This window comes from Equus asinus, chromosome 25 (genome assembly GCF_041296235.1).
Source record: "Equus asinus isolate D_3611 breed Donkey chromosome 25, EquAss-T2T_v2, whole genome shotgun sequence".
NCBI lineage: Eukaryota > Metazoa > Chordata > Mammalia > Perissodactyla > Equidae > Equus > Equus asinus.
In genome coordinates, this window is record NC_091814.1 from 42,937,907 (window position 1) to 42,961,751 (window position 23,845).

General features: G+C 35.1%; 1 protein-coding gene across 4 annotated transcripts in view; it reads right to left on the reverse strand.

The window, feature by feature from the left end:
- CEP350 (centrosomal protein 350) overlaps positions 1 to 23,845 on the reverse strand; it is a 160,636-nt gene that overhangs the window by 14,405 nt on the left and 122,386 nt on the right. For all 4 annotated transcript variants that reach the window (XM_014845276.3, XM_070498074.1, XM_070498076.1 and 1 more), the window contains 9 exons: positions 22,857 to 23,068; positions 19,983 to 20,127; positions 15,615 to 15,775; positions 12,079 to 12,215; positions 9,223 to 9,305; positions 5,957 to 7,959; positions 4,697 to 5,104; positions 4,449 to 4,595; positions 1,759 to 1,881 (listed from right to left, as the gene is read on the reverse strand). In XM_014845276.3, coding sequence (XP_014700762.3) covers positions 1,759 to 1,881; positions 4,449 to 4,595; positions 4,697 to 5,104; positions 5,957 to 7,959; positions 9,223 to 9,305; positions 12,079 to 12,215; positions 15,615 to 15,775; positions 19,983 to 20,127; positions 22,857 to 23,068 — 3,419 coding nt within the window. The remainder of the gene's footprint in view (positions 1 to 1,758; positions 1,882 to 4,448; positions 4,596 to 4,696; positions 5,105 to 5,956; positions 7,960 to 9,222; positions 9,306 to 12,078; positions 12,216 to 15,614; positions 15,776 to 19,982; positions 20,128 to 22,856; positions 23,069 to 23,845) is intronic.

Here is a 23,845-nt window from a genome sequence, read left to right on the forward strand (position 1 = left end):
CTCATACCATTTTAATGATTTTTTCCATGATCTTTCCTTTGTCTTATAAAGAGATAACTCACATACCTATGCCTTATAAGTTTAGCCCTATCCTCAACGCATTGCAGCTCTTTAGTGCCCATGGGTCCTGTCCCCATGCTACTCCGTGCTATTCTCTGAATAAAACAGCACTACTGCCAGACCTTGAGAGTCCAAGAAATCTTTCTTTCGACTCCTTGGCTCACTGAGCCTGCATCACTTCCTACTTCATGTAATTATTGTGAGGTACAAATGAGGCATGAGAAAGAATGCTAAACTGTAAAACACTAAACAAATGTTTATCTAGTATAGTTATTGCTGAGTAAATGAAGCATTAGAAAGAAACATAGTTGGGGAAAATGGATACCTCTAAGCATAATACTTTTTTCATTATATGAATGTAAATATAGACAAGATAGAAAGTTCAGAATGAAAATGTTTAGAGATAAATCTGAATCAAGTAACATCTGACCCCACAATGTGGATAACTGGGCAAATCAATGAAATAAAAGCCTAGCACGGAGGGACATGATGGACCCAGGGCAGGCAGAAACTACCCTGGTACCAAGGGAAAATATTTCAATCAGCAATGCTTTCATCAAAAGATTATTGATCAAAAGGGGAAAATGACAAGAGATTTTCACATATTGTGGTGTGTGGGGTAACTACTGGAGTTCAAAAGTGACTAATCTTGAACTAAACAGCCTGACTTAAGGCCTATCAAACATACATTGTACATCTGCTTAACCATTAAAGAATGCACTCTCTTAAGATAAGAATGCATACTTTCCCTCCTACGTCCTATTGTTAATGCCTGAATTAGTCCCTTTCCTGACATCAGGGTCATGTTGACCTGCTAATTTGCAACTGAATACCTCTTTGAAATTTGGATGAAAATGCATCCTGGGTGTGTTTAATGTTCTTTGTTCTAAAAAGATCTAAGACTGTACTGAAACCCATGCTTCTCCAGAACGCCTTCTAAGGTCTTCCCAGGGGCTTATAATCCTCACTCTGTCTCAAGTAAATTCACGTTATTTCTCCTTAAATAAAAAAAAAAAGTAGCATCTGAGTCTCCTAAGATTTCCTGCTACTTAACATTCTTTTAGGGAAGAAAGGATGACAGACATTTTTTTTTGGATAAACATTTTTCTAATACTAGAGAAATACATTGCAAAATGGAATAATCCTATCCAGCTAAAGTTCTGGATAATAATAATGATGAAATGATAACAGCTAATATTTACTGAGTTATGCGCAGGGAACTGTTCCATATATGCATATATAAATACTCATTTAATCCTCTTAATCATTTTATCAAGTAGGTACTATTATTAACGTTTCTCATTTTGCAGATAGGGAAACGAAGCTCACAGAAGTTAGATAATCTGTCCAAGATCACAAAGCAAGGAAGGGGCAGAGCAGGGATTTAAACTCAGGCCTCTGGCCCCAGAGTCTACACTGGTCCCTTTTTGGTTTAGTACCTTAAACTTTGCTTCTACTCAATTTTTTATTTCTCAAGTTCTCCACACCCACAAAATACTGTTAAGTTAAATATTCATCTACTGAGTTCAAAAGAGCAATTTCCAAAACTGAGGGGCAGAAATGCAGCAAATGAAGAGTTTAAGATTCTACTATCACAGACTTAGGATCAATTATATTCCCTTTCCTTTCAGAATCTAACTGCATTCTGATTTTCGAAGAGATAGTCAAAATAAAAATAGTTCAGTTATACACACTAACCAGGATATGATCCACTCGGTCTCTTTTCTTTCTTCCAAATTTCATCATTTTCTGCCAATCTGTTTTGTGGTTTGGCTCCTTTTTAAGACTGAACAACTTGAGTACTTCAGTTGCTATGAAGTTCTGTGAAAACAAAAGGAATGAATGAAACACAGACAACAAAGTTTCTGAGATTTAGTGCTTATTAATGTAGTAAACAGATTTATGCTAAGTACAATATTTATAATAAAAGATCATACAAAATTCTTCCACTTACAGTTCCACTTAGCAATTTGAAGAGAAAAGCATTCCAAATGCTCAGACTTTATTCACTTAAAGAATTTTTGTTTTTTACATAACATACAAAAGTAAAACCCATTGATGAATCTGCAAAGAAAAATCACTTTAGAGTTCCCTCTACCCAAGAACCACCATTAGCTAACTTCAAGCTAGCAAGACTACTAAAGAAAGCATAAAATAAATCTCTGAACCTGAAAAAGCCCACAGAAATTTTGGGAGCAATGCTATGTGGGCAAAGTACAAGGCTTTGGCCAGGACAGTTTATTTTGAATCACCACGATTTGAATATGTTAAATTAAGAAAACATTAATCAACACTGCAGTATGAGAAGCATGATAATTTTACTGCTAACAATATTCGAACTACCATTCTTAAAAAAAAAACTTTACATAATGCTATTTCAATAATAAAATTAGTGGGCAGCATCATTGTGTGTTATATTGATGTATGCATTCTGATGATTGCCGGTATATATTATACATCTTATCTTATTTAAACTTATTTGTTCTTTGTTCTTAAAATAATTTGAGTTTTTATTACTTCTATGACTGTTCTGTTAAAAAAATAATGTTCTTAATGGGAGAAAGGATACATTTATGAATCAGAATCATTAGAGAAGATTCTCAAACCATCAATGTGCCCCTAAACTCCACCATTCCCTGCCGGCACACACAGACACAGACTCAAGGATGCAACTGTGGAGGGCTGAAGGGACTGAGCACACCAGTTGTTTTGAAAAAGTTCCCCAGGTGATGCTGATACTCCATTCCTCAAAGCTGAAAATATTTTAAAAGTTTTTTGGTTTTCTTTTCTAACGAGTCAAATTCATCTTTGAAAACTTTTTTTTTGCTACTTACTTTAATCTAAGCAGAGGTCTGTAAACTTTTTCTGTGAAGAGCCTGACTGTAAATATTCTAGGCTTTACGGGCCGCACAGTTTCTGTTACAACTACTCAACTCTGCTGTTGTAGCAAGAAAGCAGCTACAGACAGTATGTAAACAAAGGGGTGTGGCTGTGGTCCAATCAAACTTTATTATAAAAACAAGTGGTGGGCTGCACGTGGCCTGTGGGCCATAGTTTGCCTACGCTTGATGTAAGTATACATTATATCTCAGAAATATCTGTTGGTGTTCTGTCAGTAAAAAATATTTTTTAAAAGCTTTCTATAGTTAATAATACTGTACTGTATTTTTGAAAGTTGCTAAGAGAGTAGATCTTAAAAGTCTTCATCGCAAGAAAAAAAATTTGTAAAAAAAAGTGTGTGGTGATGGATAACTAGACTTACTGTGATCTTTTTGCAACATATACAAATATTGAATCAGCATGCTGCACACCTGAAATAACACAATGTTCTAAGTCAAATACATCTCAATAAAACAAAAAGACTAAATTGTTTAGGCAATGCTTCCACGTTATACACCAGAATAATGTATATGTTCCTTTAATGTATTTTGATAGTCCACATTTACTCCTGGATGATATAAGAAAATACATCAGTAAGATGAGTAATTTGAAATACGCTCTCTTGGAAAAAAACAAAAAGCTTTCTATGATCAGATAAGTTTGGGAAACATAACTCTAGAGCCCTGCTACTCAGAGTGGTCCTAGGATCGACAGCATCAGCGTCACTTGGGAACTTGTTAGAAATGCAGAATTTCAGGTCCTACTTCAGGTCCTGCTTCAGACCTACTGAGTAAGAATCTCCATTTTAACAAAATTTCCAGATGATTCATATGCACATTAGAGTTTGAGAGGCACTACACTGGAAATATAACCTTTGCTGAATTAAAGACACAAGTGAATAGGCAGAGAGATTTCTACCAACGTGACTTTAAAGTTGGTTTGTTGGGAGTCCTTGTAGTGTCAGAGTACTTAATCTTTTCAGGGCCTTCTAAGATAACAAACAATATTTTTTATATATCATATTACTATCCTAAATATTTCAAAACCACATTACCAATTTGAAACCTCCAACATCAAAGATGGAGAGATAACAGCTACGTGTTCAGTGCTGGCATGTTTGAAATGTGATGTTTTTAGGTGTACTTCTAGAATACTATACCTATCCCTAAATTACCAGAAACTCACCTAAAACTCCTATGAGTTGCAATAATTTCTCTATTTCCTATTTTTTCCTCAAATATTATATATTATGTATATATAGGAAATGACTGTTAAAAGTTATGTTTTCTTTTGCAAAACTTGAGGATTCAGGATTTCCTCTTACCCGCATCCTACCATTGCTCATGGATTCAATGAATTGACAAGTATTTATTGAATACCCACTATGGGACAGGCCTTGAGGATAGAAAAGTGAATAACACAGAAGAATACCTGCTTTCACAGCATTTATGGATCTGTATAAATAAACAGCAAGTCAAAAAAGGAGATACTCTATGGTTTGCAGTTACCTTGATTTCATCAAGGTTATCTGGATTTTTCACTCGTCGGAAATAACTAGAGTTGATTCTACATGGCTTCATCCAGACAGGTTGATTCAAGTTGGGGTCCTCAGCAAATATTTCCTCAAAAATCTCTTTTGTTAAATCAAAAACCGCCTTGATAGAGAAAAATAAAACAAAATAAAATAACTAAGAATCTAAATTTCAGACAATGGAGAGAAGCTTAAAATTTAGAATTATCCTTCCATGTTACATACCTGTTTGTAGACTCTTTTACTAGTGCTTTCTATATCTAGACCCTTACTGGCACAGCCAAGCAATTTTGTAGGAATACTGATGCTATGAAGATCATGACCTAATTCTTTCCATTTCCAAAGTTCTTCTGCTGCATTATGTACAAGAATTTCTACTTCCTCTGCAGTATGTGGGACTGCCAATAATGTTTCACATGGTTTTTGGGGAGCTCTTTTAGGTTCTGCCATTAGAGGTACAATTGTTTCTTCTGCCTTATTTTTTTGGATCTTGTGAGAAGAACTCAAACCAAAGTCTTCATCAAACCAGTCTTGATCATCTCCTAACACGCTCAGGAACTCCCGGCTGATCTCAAGTTCAGCAAGTCTCTTAGCAAGCTCTTCCTGCCCACTGGCACCAAATACTGGACTCTCCTATAGAAATGGAACCATTCAAACAGAGTACCATTTAGTGACCACAGATCAGTTAACAAATTTTGGGTCTGCTTTTTTTTCCTAAAAGACAAAGCAAATATATTATTTGTATATTTACTATTTCTCCATAAATAAGCAAAACAAAAACAATATGGTGGCTACTAATTAACAATTTAAGACAAAACCACCGTTTCCCATAATTAGCCTTATAACTGAATTTTTATAAAATGTTTATTGATCAATTTTTTTTCCTTTTTGTATTATCATTATTCTGTTTCTGAAGGACCATCTTGTCTCTGGGATATGGAAATAGGATATGAAATTTCTTACCTTTGGTGATTATCTGGCTCAAGGTACTCAAAAGCATTACATTTGTTCAATTGCCCATGAACAACCTAAACAAGTTGATGGTCTGAGTATATGTCACAGTGGATATATTTTAGTTTTACCAGAATCATTATTGTAACCAGTAATCTCTGCGGGGCAACTATGACTGAGTAGATATGAGGGCAAAAAATTTCATAGGCAAAAACGAAGTGGGTTGAGAACCATTGGGAAGCTCCATGGAATAAATTTGTTCAGGGAATTTAATCTGTGGACAGTATACAGGGGTTGTCAATCCAGCATAAACCTGCCAGTGTTTGTGACAACCCTACAGTGACTACTCATGACCTAATAGAGGACAATTATACTTCAGACAGAAAAATAGCTATAAGGCCTTTAAAAACTGGTACAGTGATCTTTAGCTAATAAACAACACATCACACAAAAAAATTATCAGGAGCTACTGAATTAAAATGTACTACCCAAGGTAAGGTTAATTGACATTTTTTTTCTAGTCATCATACTTACAGGTCTGGGACACATATCTGGTGAGGATATCTCTTCTTTTTCATCTTCCAATTCTGACCTTAAGAAGCAATCTGGAACACTTGGTGATTGTTCCTCAAGATTTTGGGATAGGCCTTGGGGTGGTACTTTCTTTTGATCATCATCAAGAAGTTCTTGATTGCTAAGCTGGATTTTCTCATTCCTAGCTTTCTTGATTTGTTGTAGTTGACTGACTGTGTCCTTCACAAAGACTTTTAGTAAACTGTCTGTCAGTAAGCTGACTGTCTCTAGCTGTTGCTTTGACTTTTTTTCCTCACTTAGTGATGACCTCAGTTGGGCTTCCAATTGCTTCTTTTCTCTTGCTAAAAGGTCCAGAAGTGGGGTAGAGAGTTTTTCTGAAGTCTCAGGATATAGGTTCTCTTCCTTTTCTGTAAACTGCTGTTGCTTTTTCAATTCTTCAGAAAATGTATTGTCTAAAGTATCATCTTCTATAGCAATGGAAACCTTTTCTGTGGCACTAGAAACAAGGTCTTTATTTTCCTTTGAAGAAATCAGTAAATCCACTTCAGATTGCTGGTGAACATGGGCTTCAAGTACTCCAGAAATATCCTGGATATTGTCTGTTTCTATTTTAAGGTTTCTATCAACTGAGGCTTCTGTATCGTGCATACCGGGTAGAGATTTCTCATAAAAATATTCAATTGCATCCTTTTCTTTATCAAACTTAGAATTCTCTGTATCTTTTTGTTCTTGATTATAGTATTGATATTGTTCATCTGAGTAAGAGCCTTCATCTTCATTTATGTCTACATAGTCATCGAAGTTTTCTGGAATGTGAGATATTTTTTGAGGAGGAGCAAAAATACCATGCTTCTCTTTGCACACAAAGTATACAATGCCATCATATGTTCCATTGTTATTTCCTTCAGGTTTATCCAACTCCACTCCGGCCCAAAATCCTTTAGCAAAACTAGTCACACCTTTGAATCGAAGAGTTCCTGGCTGAACATTGCCAATTAACACCCTATCACCAATGTGGAAATCAAGTAATTCATCCGTAACAGAAACTGAAGCCAAGGAAGGGGATTCGGGAACTCCCAGCCCGTGCTCTACATCACTGCGCTCCTTACTTTTCATAAGCTCAGTAGGAGACCTAAGTTCTAACAGCCTTTCAGAGTGGACGTTGCTACAGATAGAGAGGCTTTTCTCACTGAGGCACTCACTGATATCATCATCACTACCAAAGCTAGTGGCTCTACTTCTAGAGCTCCTTGTTGGCTGTGACTTATCTCTGCAAGACTGAGAATCTTTCCTGAGTGACAACAAAGATGATACCTCAAAGTCATCTTTGTACAATTCAGCTGAAATGTCTTTCTTGAAAGAAGACACTTCAAAGTCTTCAGAGTATGTTATCTCTTTAGGAGCAAACAGATGTTCTGACAAAGAGGAGTTCCTTTCCTTTATGTTCTTTTGTTGATGAAGGTCTTTTTCTGATTGGCTGTTTGGACTATGATCCATATCTTGATCTGACTGTCTCTCTTTCAACTCTTTTTTATGAAGATTTTCAATGGCTAATCTAACAAACTCTTTCTGAAAATTTGTAGAATCTAAAGGAAGATCTTTCCTTGAAAGAATTTCAGATGAATCTCCATGTTCCAGGTCTAGCTTCATTAAGACATCAGACTTCCTAGATCGTTTAGAATAGGTATCTTCAATCACACTCTGATCCAATTTTGTGTATTTTACTTCTTGTATTTCTGATTTTGGACTAGATTCTTCTTCAATCTTGGCATCTAACACATCCAGAATTCTATTAGTGGCATTTAATTCTTTCAGAAGAGGTAATGAAGGTACATTTTCTAGAGAATCTCCAGATCCTGCTCTGGCTTTCCTTGATGATCTGAGAACTGGAGATGAAGTCTGAAAATGTTCTTCTGTTCGACTGTCCAATTCAGTCACTCTCTTTGCACATGCAGATAAAGACCTTTCTGATATTGATCTATCAGAATCTGCCAGTGAAGCATCTTAAAAGAAAAAAGAATCACATTAAAATTATTTAATCACAATCTTTCAATTTCTGGACCCAAAGTTTAAGCAAAAGCCAAATCTTTGTGAGGAAAAACTCTGGTCAATAAATATGACCTGTTTCGGTTACAACATAAGGTAAGTTTTTCTTTTAAGAGAATATACTTGTGACAACAATAGATGGAACATTTAAAATTACTGAAAATCTCAAGTTTGGAGTAATTCCTTAAGGGTTAACTTGTAAAGTGAAAAAATATGGATCTAAGTTTATTAAGACATTGATCTGCATGATCACTCCCAAATCATGTAAAAAGAGAATTGTATGATGGATAGTACATACATTCTTTAAATAGGAAAGCAATGAAGGTGGGATAAATATACTTCTATATATACTTTTTCTTTTTTGCTTTCTTTTCCTGAAATCCCCTGAGAACAAAGTTGTATGTTTTAGTTGTGGGTCCTTCTAGTTGTGGCATGTAGGACACCGCCTCAACATGGCCTGATGAGCAGTGTGATGTCCACGCCCAGGATCCGAGCCTGAGAAACCCTGGACCACCAAAGCTGAGTGTGCAAACTTAACCACTCAGCCACAGGGCTGACCCCTATATATACTTCTAAAAGAGTGAGTTTCCTGGGGACTTCAACTAAGCTCTTGAACGTAAAAAAAGAAAAAAGATCAACTATTTCTGCAAATATAGCATTTTAAGAGCTAAAATTGCAAAAGACGAAGAAAATGAGTAAGATTTGATGAACTAACAAACCAAGAATTAAAAGTTTTGAATTCAAATCTATGTTGTCACTGTTGCTAGGTAGGCTTTTTTATGTTTCAGTTTTGTTTTATTTCCTCATTGAATTACACTTTATTTTCAATAACTCATCTTTCTTTGGATTAAACTTTAAGAAAAATGTGTATAACCACTTATCCTGAGAAGTAATATAGGCTGAAAATATACATAATCAGATACAAAATCTGATTAAGGGAGAGTTTAAAGATGCTGATGATACACTCAGCCCTTTTAGATTAATGTCTTTATGCCTCAGTTTTTGTCATACATTTGGGACAATAAAGATTGATTCATGTAACTTATACATAACCAACAAATCACTTTAAAATACAAAATTAGCTTAAAATAGTAAATAATCTATTATCTTTCAGAAATTAATTTTTTAATTAAAAAGCTGTAGAGGTAGAATTGTGTAGACATTTGCATAAATCCTTAGTCTGTGTAGATGAGGCATAATTATTTTTTCTAGTTACATACCACCACATTCAGCAATAGATTCCAGGGATCCTCTGGAACGTTCTGACTCTGTTAGTGATTTCCAATTCTTTGCTGTTTCAGATCTGAAGTAGAAAAATTAATGAACAGAAATAAATATATAGCTGATACTATAATAACTGGTAACAAAAAGCAGTCAATTCTGAGACAACTACTTCTTTCTTCTTCTCCACAGGAGCTATTCCAACCTTTGCCACTTTCATCAAGCCTATTTCTGATCTTGCCTCTTTTAATGAGAAAAATAGAGGGCATCGGCATGAACTTCCTTACCTTCAACTTTTCTACCTACAGATTTATCTACATTCACAGCCATCGCAACTGCCTTTCCTTCTGTCTATAGGGAAGGAAAAGTACCTCTTTCATACTTGCTCAAAGCTAATTGTTCGAAATCTTTCGGCCCCAAACCCATACATTTCCACAGCCTCGTTGATGGTACTCCTCAACCATCCATTCTCTTTCCTACACTCTTTAGTCTTTCAATCTGGAGATTGTTTCCCCCTCAGCTTATGTCTCAAGGCTCAAAAGAAATTTCCCCTTCAATTCTTCATTCCTCCATCTCATGCTACTGTCCTCTCCTTTAAGTTAACAGAAAGAGCTGCAGACACTATCTTTATTTTCTTGCCTTCTCTTTATTTGCTAAGTCATAATATTTGGCCTCTACTCCTACCTCTGTGTGTTGCTATTTTATGACATTTAATACTTGGCTCCCTTTTATTTCCTCTGAATCCATACCTTCTGTGGGTGATGTTGCTATATTTATGGCTTCAACCACAATCCATATGCTGATCATCCCCATATATCTAATTCTGATATCTTCCCTGGATAATTCCAATTAGATGAACAATAGGCACCTCAAAATTAACATTTTAAAACCAGAATCATAAGCTTCCCACGAAAGAACACCTGATTTTCCATTTAGGTTAATGGAACTTTGACCCAACCAACTACTTAAGAGAAACCTGGGAGTCCTTCTGGATTTCCCCTGCTTCCCTATACAGCACTTTAATTAGTCAAGTCTACTTCTTAAATATTCCTAAAATCGATCTCCTTTTCTTTATTCTTATTACCACTGATTATTTGAGCTCTGATCTGCTTCTAAGCTTAGCCCTTTCTATTGTTGCTTCATAGTGTAGTCAGAAAGATCTCTCTAAACACAGATCTGATTGTGTCATTCCATGGTTAAAATCCTTCAAGTAGCTTGGTTAATAAAACTACAAAACCATTCAATAGTATAGCATGTAGAAATTAAAATAAAATTTAGTTTATAATACAATGGAAAATGTATATATAACAAAAATACACATAAAATCTAAGCATAAAAAATTCTAGAAGGAAATATACCTACTTATTGACATTCGCTATTTTGGGATAGGTGGGTGAGATATGATTTAAACTTTTTTCTTTTTACTGCTTCCCTCAATATTCTAATAATAATAACAATAAAAGCAACTAATACACAGCACTAATCGTGTGCTGAGCCCTGTTCTAAGTTAAGCCTTTAGCCCTTATAACAAGTTTATTAGTCAGGTGTTGTTATAGGGATATAAATCCCTACTAAAAAACTGAAGCACAGAGAGATTAAATAACTTCCCCAAAGTTAAATAGCCAGCTGGTACTTGGGCCAGGATTCAGGAAATGTTAAATTAATTGTAATGAGCCTGTATTACTTTTGGAACCAACAAGAAAACCCCAAAATGTATTTTTAAAAAACTTTTAGAGGCTTCACATCTTCTAAAAAGTAAAATAGAAACTACTAAGAATGAGTGAGTACTAGGTTTTTACAACTTGGTTTTTATTTATTTTTCCAACCCCTTCTCGTAACTCCAGCAACATCATATTAAGTTCAGCTTCTATGATATGCCAAGCCCTTTGCTGGTTCTGATCATTCAAGAATGCCCTTTTCTCTGAAATGGCCCCTATTTCTCAGTTCCACTGTCTGCCTAACCCCTACTCACTGTTCACAATTTAGTTTAAATATTTCAACCTGACTTATTTTATATGCCATGTTATATATTCTAATGTTACTACTTGGTATCTTCACTATTTGCATTTACTGGCTGCACAATATTCTACCCCTGGAAAGAACCATAGTTTGCTGGACTATTCACTCTTTTTGGACACAAAGATTGCTTCCAACGTTTCATTAATATAAAGGACATTGTGATAAATATTCACATAAATAGAGATTTTTTGGTAGGCCACATTTTCTCAAGCTAGATTTCCAGAAGTGGAATTACTTAGTCAAAAGTTACAGTTTAGGGGCCAACCCGGTGGCATAGTGGTTAAGTTTGGCATGGTCTGCTTCAGTGGTCTGGCTTCATGGGTTCGGATCCTGGGTGCAGACCTACACCACTCATCAAGCCATGCTGTGGTGGCGACCCACACACAAAGTAGAGGAAAGACTGACACAGATGTTAGCTCAGGGCCAATCTTCCTCAAGCAAAAAGAGGAAGATTGGTAACAGATGTTAGCTTAGGGACAATCTCCTTCACCAAAAAGAAAAGTTACAGATTGTTTTTGGCTTTTGAAACATTGCCAAAGTGTTTTTCAAAAAGTATATACCAACTTACAATGCTACCACTAGCAATACTGGAGGGTATTATTTTCATTGCATCCACCAGATTTCAGGATTCAAAATATATTTTTAAATCTGTACCTTATTATAAGTTTGATTTGTGATTATATCATATATAACAATTTTACTAGCGAAACCGAAAATATAAACAAATATTTTTACTTCTGTAATTTCACAGTTACTTAAAAGACAGCGTCCAAAAATCTTTCCTTATTCTTTTTTCAAACAAGGCAGAATATAGGTAAGTTGTCAAAAATTTCTACCTGTGTAGTGGAAGGGGCTTGATCTTGGGTTTTTCAGAAGCTGAGGAGAGTGTTTTAATCTGAGGCTTGGCTGTTGGTGATGTTTCCAAATCGCGGCTAAGCTCGGCTTCGGTTTTCTTAATGAATTCATCATATGACTAAGTTTAGAAAAATCAGAGGAGTCACTACGTAGAATTTTTTACAACTATTTTAAATTAAAAAATAGTATATATTATGGCAACATATTCAAACGGTAAAGAAGATATAAAACTCTTTCTCCCGGGATCCGTATCATTCTCCAGAGCTCTGGAAACAGTCATCCTTGTATATTGTGCATACAATCCTTCTTGAAACAGAGTATGTATAAGTAAGATGTACAATTGTAACCCTAATACCAATTAGGAAATGATAAAGCCCCATCGAAAGAAGCTTAAGACTTACGAAGCAATAATTCAGGCCCTGCCGCATTAAACAACCTCTCTAGCTGATTATATAAGTGTTCTTTAAAGGGTGTCCGAATACTGTAATAGCATTTTTTAGAAGTTTGGCCATTATACTGAATTTCAATGGCAGTAAGCTTCTTGAGGGCTAAGCACTTAGGAATACAAATCCTGAAGAGAGGAAAGGGTGTGTGGGAGTATGACAGCTCAGAATTACAAAATACGTTTTCTAGATATTAGCCAATCTGTAAACAAAACTTCACTAATTTGTAATTCTACTTTGTATGAAATGCAAGGGAAGCCCTCCATCTATTATATCTCTCCCTGATTTTCTGGGCTAAAATCCCTACCTGTACATCTCTCACTATTTGAGACTAAAGCTGTTTTGTTCAACACTGTATGTCCAGTACCTACTCACAGTGTCTGGCCCAAAGTAGGCTGTCAATATTACAGAACGAATGCACAAGCAGATGAGTGCTTGTCAACTGCTATAGTCTAAAACTTGGGCTAAAATCCCTACTACAACTCTCACCATCCATCTTACCTTTCTCTGAATTCTTAATGTTTTGATAAAGTAACTTCTGCTATTAAACATATACTACAGCTATGTGGCCTAGCTAGCTAGGCATATATGAGGACTATGACTTCTCAGATCTGAAAGCTGTACTTCTATGAATATAGTTCACTTTTTAAATCTGTGATCAAATAAAATCAAGGTTTATTTTAATAAGAACTTCTATGTATTATATATTTCTTCATCATATACTATAATTTTAAAACCTAAATACAGAACTTGCTTTTGTCTTCATTTAAACTATTTAATGAAATGTTGAATGAGATCGATCTTTATGGCATTTCTCTAGAGATCCTTCTGGCTGACATATCCATTAATGAACATTTTTGAGCGATGTTATTCATTCTAATAGTATTTCATTTAGCTTTCAGTGGCTCCTCAATACCTATAGTATTGTTTTTAAATCCTGGGCCCCACCCTAGACAAATGAAATCAGAATCTCTGGGAGTGAGCCTGGATATTTGTATTTTTCAAAAATCTCTTCAGTTAATTCTAACGCATAGTCAGGTTGAAGATTACTGACTTCATCAGTCTGATTTCCAAGGTCCTGAACATCATCTTTATTTTTAAATTTTATTTCCCCACTACCTTCCAACATGAACTTCCCAGTATGGCCATTGTATCTTAACCACTTTCCTTACTTCTGTGCAAGTTACAATTCCTGTTCCCATCTCTGTATTGTGTACCTGTGGAAATATCTACATTCTCTAGATCTGTTAGCAGCCCTATTTTCTAGGTGGAAGATAATGTAGTATAATGGTCAGAGCACAGAATTTGGAAATTAGAGCTAGATTAAAATCCTAGCTTTACCACATATGAACTGTGTGCCCCTGGATATCATAAATCTCATTGAAACTCAGTTTCCTCATCTGTAAAACAGGGATAGTAATAGCCACACTTTGTTGCTTTGATGATAAAATGAAAAATACATGTAAAGTAATGAGCTGAATTCCTGGCAGACAAAAAGGCACCTGAATATTTGATAATTAAATTAATAAACGTAGAAGGATTGCATGTTTGGTGTTACCACAACAAGGATAATTAAAAGGAGAGAAATTTTGGCTAAACCCAACAAAGAGGTTTCTAATATTTAAAAGCACCTAGAGTCCAACAGTGAAACCAACTGCCTTGAAAATCTGAAATTTCCTATTACTGGAAGTGTTTGGGTAAAAGCTAAATGATCTTCTCTGGTGATGCCATGAGAAGGGAATCTTGTGATGAGTAGGAAGTTCAGACCGATTCTATAACGAATGTGGTGTTTTAGGAACACTAAGCTGGCAAAATGTACGTACACAATAGGGAAGCAACTAGAGGCAGGCACATTTAAGAGGCTATGCAGATAGTAGAGGCAAGATGTCATAAGGGCTCCAAACAGCTTGATGACAGTAGGAATGGAAAGGGAAGAGCAGGGAGCTTTATAAAAAAAAAGAATCAATGGGATCTAGGGGCTGGCCTGGTGGTATAGTGGTTAAGTTCACGTGCTCCACTTTGGGGGTGCAGGGTTAGGGGGTTCAGATCCCAGATGCAGACTTATACACCGTTCATCAAACCATGCTGTGGCAGTATCCCACATACATAATAAAGGAAGACTGGCACAGATGTTAGCTCAGTGACAACCTCACTCAAGCAAAAAGAGGAAGATTGGCAACAGATGTTAGCTCAGGGCCAATCTTCTTCACTAAAAAAAAAGAAAGAAGAAGAAGAAAAGAAAAGAATCAAAGGGATCTGAATAAACAGGAGAAAACAGAATGAGGAAAATATCAAAACCAGATTTCCAGGCTGGGGTAGAATCAGAGAAAGATGATAGAACTTGAGCATAAAGTCAAGTTCAGAGATATCATCTAGGAGCCATCCAAATAGCAGAAAGAGTTGTACTAATAAAGTTGTGTGGCATGAAACATCATTCTGCTAAAAATTTAAAAATTAAAAAAAAAAAAAAAGGTGGTGGTAATTCCAATAGTTAGAATTATTTATCTAATGGTTCTTTGCTTAAGAGGGCATGGGTATCAATCTTTCTTTCCTAGGCCTAATCTTTCTCATTCAGAAAAAAGCTCTAAGGGCCGCCTGGTGGCACAGTTGTTAAGTGCTTCGGCAGTCCAGGGTTCACTGATTTGAATCCCGGGTGCGGACATGGCACCGCTTGGCACGCCATGCTGTGGTAGGGGTCCCACATATAAAGTGGAGGAAGATGGGCACAGATGTTAGCTCAGGGCCAGTCTTCCTCAGCAGAAAGAGGAGGACTGGCAGCAGATGTTAGCTCAGGGCTAATCTTCCTCGAAAAAAAAAAGAAAAAAGCTTTAATACTTTAATATTTACTTTAATATTTGATATTATAATATTTAATACTTTAATTTAATATTTAATGTCTTAAATAAGAGCTTGTTTTGATAGCCTCAGAATTTTTTTAAGTGTTAGGATAAAATGTAGCACCAAACTAATATTGAAAAATCCTAATCCATTACTTTATTAACAATATTAAAAACATTTTAGGCTTCACATACATGTTAGCCTTGAGATTAAACCCCTTTCCCCATATGTCTAACCTCTAACTGTTTGATCAGACTGGCTTCTTGGGCTTTCAGCCTTTCCTTTTGCCTTTTTTTCTGTTCCTTCTTCAGCTGGTCCACAACTGATTTTCTTTTCCGCAGCTCATCCTTCAGGGCTCTAATCCTACCTTCAATGTCACTTTGGTCAGATGTAGTTTCTGAAAGAGATACAAAATCTTGTATTTAATTTTAACTTAAGAATAAAGTTAATTCAGGACTATTAATGAAAAGCAGCAATGTAATACTCCATTTTAATAAAATCAATCTAACAGTTAAAATTAAGAAATTTGAGCTTCTGAAAAAAATTTATTAGTGATTTGCATTCCTCCTTTCCCCTAAATCTCTATTTTTCATGTGTGTGTGTGTGTGTGTGTGTGAGGGGATGTCCTCCTATTTATTTTCTCTTTCTAATTGTACTATTTGAAACTGCAAATAAATCGCAAGGTACCCTGTCCTGGTAAGATAAGTAGCTGAAAGTTGAAAAACTTTCAGGTTAGTGAAATTTGGACATTCTGTAAGGAATTACTTCCTGGTGACAAGATAATCATATTTAACTGTCCTTCCTCTTAGTTATTAATAGATAGTTTAATAGTTTTTAAGTCAGATTAAAATCAAACTGGAATTTCACCACTTGAAGCTGACTGTGACTCATCAGCTGATGTCTTAATATCACAGAAAGGAGCAATTATAAAGAAACATACTCTGCTGTAATCTTTGGAAGCTTTTAAAATATTTAAAATACCAGAAACGAAGCTAGTTAAATCTTATTTTCTTCCCAACAGTTCATATACATATATGAACACACACAAAGTAGACGTCCAGTCATAGAAAAAATCCTGAAAAAGACATTTCATTCTAATAAGTTTCACACACATGCTATGAAAATAGGTATCATTTAAAGACATTGCTTATTTCACTACACATGGAAATTATATAGAATAAAAATGACTACTTAACACACCTCCTTGAATCACACAATGGTGTCATTTCCACACACTAATGTTGAACAAGACATTTAATATTTTTAGAATAGAAATACTATTGTATACAAATCTGAAGACTACAACATTATGTCATAAATAACCAGCTTTTTTTCAGGTACTTCAGATTAAATTGCGTAAGATCTAGTTACTAGTTACTAGAATTTATTTAAATGCAAAAAGATTATAGTCTGTTTTTGTAGTGTGATCCAAAAATATCTGGATTAGAAATAATGAAATCTAAATTCCCGTCACTTCTATGTCACTGACCTTAGTAAGGTATACTAGGAAAGTTACACCTATCTTATACCAGTAGTGGCACCATAATGAGCCCTTAGCATTGGTAAAGCTCACTATTTACTGATCAACACTCATAAAATAAAGTAATAGTGAAGGCCATTTTCAACTCTGGATTGGTTACTAGTAACTGGCAAGGTGTCTGGCCCTTACTGACTTCTAGAATTGGTGTGAAGATTACATAAGATATGTAAAGCATGTGGCAAAGTACCTGGACTACTATAAAAGCTCAATAAATGGTGGTAGTATTAATACTCACATAAAATAGACATTTTTACATAGCCATATTTTACATAATGTATTTTTTGGATTAAAACTCAAAAAGGTGGTGGTGAGGAGAGAGCAACTGAATATCTCCCTCATGCTTCTTTTAATTTCTGAAGAAAATAATCAGCTGGTTTCAGGGTTAAGAAGTTCTGAACCCTTCGTGATAGGCTTTATAGAGATACAACTGATGATTCCAGCACAACAATCTGGGGTAGGAGTACAGGCTGAGCCAAAAATCATCTTTCTAAAATGAAGTATAAACTCATACCTTTGCACTTTCTAGAACTGTATTCTTTTAGCTTGATAAGCTTTATGTGCTTCCAAAACTTAAGACATTACTTCAATAAAATTTTATAGGAGACCACTACCTCCTATAGACTTAGTTTAAACTTTGCCAAAAAAAGTGATTATTTTAAACTAATCTATTTTAAAAATTGCATAAGCTAGTAGTGATTTTTCTGATAAAAATATCTTTATCATCTATAGTTGTGAAGATTTCATAGTGGTTGATGAGAAACAGAGTTTTTAGATGAAAGGCCTTGGGAAATGTTTATATTTTTAAGTACTAAAGAAACCAAAAAGGTACAAATGAAGAGCAATTAGGGACTAAATAAAAATCTATGAGGGGCTGAGCCCATGGCTGAGTGGTTAAGTTCCTGCACTCTGCTTTGGCCGCCCAGGGTTTCACTGGTTCAGATCCTGGGCGCAGCGGATACGGCACCGCTCATCAGGCCGTGCTGAGGCGGTGTCCTGCATGCTACAACTAGAAGGACCCACATCTAAAATAAACAACTATGTACTGGGGGGATTTGGGGAGAAAAAGCAGGGAAAAAAAAGGTTGGCAACAGTTGTTAGCTCAGGTGCCAATCTTTAAAAAAAAAAAAAAAAGTCTATGAGAGTGAATGGGAATACCTATCTGCCTAAATCTAGTATTACTGCATAGTGTTTATCATCAATATCATCTAAGAGAATCTCTAGAAATTGGTTTTTTTCATCCAAGCAATTCTCTAGATAGAGACATTGTCTTTGTGGAATTCTCTCCTACAGGGTTTTCTGGGAGGTGAGGGAGAGGAGAGGTGGCAGGTAAACCATACTTCAGTTTGGTGAAACAGTCAAGACAGAATAACCTGACGGATAGAATAATTTAATGAAAAAATTAAGTTTCTGATTATTTGACACCACTGACTATACTAATTTGGTTGATAACAAACTTCCATCACTCAAGTGAGAAAGGTATCATATAACCCCACTACATTAAAATTTACAACTTCCATAAGTATTACATATAATGATGTCATCATGAATAGGTAGATAGCATCTATAGCTTAGAAAGCTCAAAGTTATTTTTTTAAAACTATTCTTACTTGGATATGTTTTATCAATAAAACAATATCTTACAAATATCATCATTAATCCTTAGTGTATAACTCATGCACGGATGGTTAAGATATTATTACATTGCTACAGATGGAAAAGACTATCCAATATGGAAAAGAAACTTGAAGAAAGTCTCCAGTAAGTAATAGAGCCAAGATAAGAATCCACGTTTCCAAGTATCAAGTTTTTGTCTACTGACATGTTACTCCACTGGCAGTAACTTTTCATGAATACATGAAAGCAAATATAGAAAAATATTAATAACTTTCAACAGATAAATACAATAGATAACATTCTTCAACTGGCTCGACCCAGTAATTCCATTTCTAAGAATTTATTCCTATTGAAATATTCAACAAGAAAATGTATATATGAAGATGTTCAATACAGCATTATTTGCAATTTTGAAAATTTTGAGGAAACCTAAAGACCATCACAAGGGAAATGGTTAAATACATTATGGTATATCTACTCTATGAAATATTATGCAGTTATTCAAAGAAGGGAGGATCTATAAAAACAAGTGTGAGAAAATTCCATGATTTACTATTGCTTGAAACATTGAAAACAATGGGGGTATAGAATAGGATCAAACCCACCCCCCCCAAAATTTTTTTTCACTTTTCCTTTAGTAAATGTCTAGTCTCAAAAGAAAACTAAAAATGAGCTCAAAAGGCAAACACTCTGTATAGTATTAATCTCAGAATCCTACATGAACTGAGCATTGTCTGTCTAGATATGCTTTCGAAGATCAAAACTCCTTCAAGTCTTTTAGAGTAGAGGCTGTTCGTTCTTTCATAATCTACATTCTACAGAGATTTAGAGTAGGACAGAGGTTATGGGAAAATAGATTATGCTGCCCTCTGCCATTTGCAGTCTATTCTCTACTTTTCCTCCTTTGAGACTTAGGCTATCCGGTTCTACTACCTCCTGTCTCTCCTCATGGTCACCATTAATTCATTCAAGAAAGATTTACTAAATACCTACCATGTACAAAGCAGAGTACCTGCTAGGTCCTGGTGCTACAACTGTTAACAAAACATAGACTCTCCTTCCCAGGAGTCTACATTCTAGTAGGGGAGGCCTGCTGAGTAACGTTTGGTTATAGTTTACGTATCGTCTGGTGTAACAAGTTGAAGCATAGAGCGCTATGGGAACACGTAAGCAGTGCTCGACACGTGGAAAAAAATTCAACAAATGTCTGATGAATAAATGATTGTCTATTAACACCTGAGAATGTAAAAGTTTGGCATATTTTGTATAATTAGGGATATAATTAGTTACCAATGAAAAGCAAACAATTATGCAATTTAATCTTGGCAAGAAAAAAGCCTTTATAAATGCAACAAGGATAACATTATACTAGCATACGGTTAGACAAAGCTTATTAAAGAGGAATTCAAATATGGTACAAAGAAAACAAACTCCTCATTATTAGTCTTACCTGACTGCGTCATTGATAATGACTCGTCTGACCAACTATAACAGTGTTGATGGGACTTGACAGGTAGACGACACTGCCCTCCCGTCCTATGACTTCCTTTGCTAGACTCCTGCTTTGACACAGATGTGCAGCTTTTGGGAGGTGACTGCTCAAACAGAAAATCAAACGGGAACTGTTTTGTGATATAGTTGTAAAGTTCTATTTAAAATTTGAGATACCAATAGTTAAAGATAATATTTACAAAGAGTTTTAAATAACTCTACAACAAAGTTGAAAAAAGTATACAAACTACAAATATAAGACCTCAATTTTTTTAAAGGTACAGAAAAAAGCTATAAAAAAGAATGCCTTTAAAAATGTTTATAATAAACTAGGAGTGGCTATTATATAAGTGACATTCACTCCCTTATTCTTTTTAATTTAAAAAATACTAAATATGGAAGTGCAGATATCTCTGACATAGTGATTTCGTTTCCTTTGAATATATACCCAGAAGTAGAACTGCTGGACCATATGGTAGTTCTTCACTGATAGGTGAATGGATAAAGAGAAAACACACACACACACACGTACAATGGGATATTATTCAGCCATAAAAAAGGAAATCCTATCATTTATGACAACATGGATGGACCTTGAGGGCATTATGCTAAGTGAAGTAAGTCAGAGAGAGCAAAACAAACACTGTATGATCTCACTTACATGTAGAATATTAAAAAACCTTAGTAAAAAAGAGATCAGACTTGTGGTTACCAGAGGTGTGGGGGGAGGCAGGGGAATTGGGTGAAGGTGGTCAAAAGGTACAAACTTGCAGTTCTAAGATAAATAAGTAGTGGGGATGTAATGTACAACATGACGACTATAGTTAACACTGCTATATGGTATATCTGAAAGTTGCTAAGAGAGTAGCTCCTGAAAGCTCATCACAAGAAAAAAAAATGTTTTTGTAGTTGTATGAGGTGACGGATATTAACTAATTTATTGTGGCAATCAATTCGCAATATATGTATGTCAAATCATCATGCTGTACACCTTCAACTTACACAGTGCTGTACGTCAATGATATCTCAATAAAACTAAAAAAAACTTTTTAAAATACTAAATATGTACTACTTTTATGGAAGGAAGGAGAGAGGTAAGGAGGAAGAGAAGAAAACAGAGCATAAGAAGAATGTCCAGAAGAGATTATTATTATTATAAAGGAGATCATTTCTACCCTGACACCAAGTAGAAGTGAGGATGCCTGACTCGATTCCTAGCTATCATCATCTCCTATCCGTGTGACTTTGGGCAAGTTTTCCTAATGGGCTAGGCTTCAGAGTGGGGCTTAAAAGAGCATCTATAGAACCGCTGTGAGGATAATCCACAAAAGGCATTTAGCATACGACCTGGCACTTGGTAAGGAGTACGCAATAAATGTTAGTTTTTATTATAAAAATCACTTTTGGACACATTAGTTTTGATTTCCGTGATATATTTTCTTGTGAGGAAAAACCCTAATTTTTAGCATTTGATCAGATGATGGCTATCCTGAACCTCAATAATGATGCTAGGCAGAGTCTAATCAATTTATAGGAAGTAATAAAATAATAAGATTGTGTCAAAATGGGGAGTTTGGTAGTGAATTCCTGGCAGGCAGGAATCATGCTACAAGTAAATTATACAACAAGGCTATTATCACATAATAACTAAGAAATCACTAACACTGTAATTTAATTAGAAGGTTTTAAAGCACTGGAATATTTGGCAACATAACATGGAACAGGCTCTTCATTGGATAAAAAATATTTTTCCTCCAGGGGCTGGTCCCGTGGCTGAGTGGTTAAATTAGTGTGTTCCACTTCGGCAGCCCAGGGTTTCGCCAGTTTGAATCCTGGGCAAGGACATGGCACAGCTCATCAAGCCATGCTGAGGTGGCGCCCTCACATGCCACAACTAGAAGGACCCACAACTAAAAAAAATACACAACTATGTACCAGGGGGCTTTGGGGAGAAAAAGGAAAAATAAAATCTTTAAAAAAGAAACTTTTTTTCCTCCAAATCCTTCAGGTGCTATTAATACACAGGAATCTGAGTGATTTTTCAATAGGGGAACTGCAACTCATTCTTCATATCCACAATAAAAATGAAGATTCTAACAAAGGATATTCCATTCTGAATTTAGGTGAATTCCTTTTTTAAACATAGAGAGGCCTTAACAATGCTTGTGTTAGCTTAATATTTAATATTGTTATGCTAATCCCTTTATATACTTTATACAATGAAGTTAAAAAAACAGTTAGGTTCCTAGCTTAAATTTTTACCAGATAGTTTTTTTCTTTTAATTAAGTATAGAATTAAGGACAATATGGAAAACCCTCTTATTCTAATAGTGACTATTATTCTAATTTAGAATCAATAACCATTTCAGAGCTGCCTTAAAGAGATAAAACCATTACTTTTATTCTGATTATGAGTTATAGAGCAGTTATTAACTAAATTATAGAAAAGGCACACTGTTATGGTTTAAGGTCTTATTGTTTCCATTAGATGATAAAACACAGATTATAATAAGAACTTACGTTGTTCCCACACACTATCTTTATTAAAGACTTTAGAAGTTCCTATCCCCTCAACACTAATAGACTTAACAGCATGTAATTTTGTAACTGCCACTAAAGCTATAATTCATATATTTATAAATATTTAAGAGTCAATGAAAAGCTTTATTTCTATTCAAATGTCATATACTGTATGTTACAGGTATAGGTGATAGTCAACGTTGTCATTATTAGCAAGAATATAGCTGTTATATCTTTTAGACAGGTTTTTTCTAAAGAAGCTTTAAGATATAAATATACCTTACTAAGATATAAATATACTTAACTAACTTACATGTTTACTAGGAGAGGTAGAGGACTCCAGTTCTTGCGAAAAAACCATTTCTTCAGTAAGTACACTGTGATCTGGACTCCCTGGCCGCTCCTGAACTAAAGACTCAGATGGTATATACTCAACAGCAGGGCTGCCCAATTCTTCGGGAACAGAGCTTTCACTGTGTAGATGAGAGTAGGAAGGTATTGGAGATTCTGCTTCACTTGCTATTTCTAGGAAGAGAGGATGAAAACAAGAAAAAGTACATGATCTTGGTCAAGGGAAATGTTCAACTGTTACACTTTCCATTTGTTTTTAGCATAATTTCACTATCTGCATTTAGATATAATTTCTAATCTCATAAGGTAATGAATCACATTTACTATAAAGTCTGTTAGTCCAAGAATTTTGGCTAACGCAAACTGAGAAAAAATACCTCTAACATATAATCAGCAATGCTAGTGACTGATGAATTAAGTGGTGGTGAACACGCAGAGCGATTACAACTCACGTATTTGTTTAGGAGTGGAAATTTGTCCAACCACTTTGGAAAACAATTTAGTAGTATTTGGAAAAGATGAAAACACTCTATGAGCTAGCAATTCCACTTCTAGGCATACATCTTAGAGAAATCTCGCATATACGCAGCAGGACACATGTACATGGGCATTAACAGGATTGTTCTAATACTCAAAAGCTGGAAGAAATATAAATGTCTACTGATGGTAAAATGAATAAATTGTGGTATATTTATACAACAAAATGCTATATAGCAATAAAAATTAATGAACTAGAGCTGCATGCATTGATAGCGATAAACTATGAATTTTTATTTAGCATTTTCAGAATTTGTAGTACAGTCTTTCCTGTGGAATTTCAAGTCCATTGTGGCCTATGCTCTTTCTTGGAAAACAGAAATATGTCAACACTTAACAGAAAATTCTTGACATTATACTTGTATAACATTAAGAATGTACACTGTTATCCTTCTTTGTCTCCATAGGTATTAA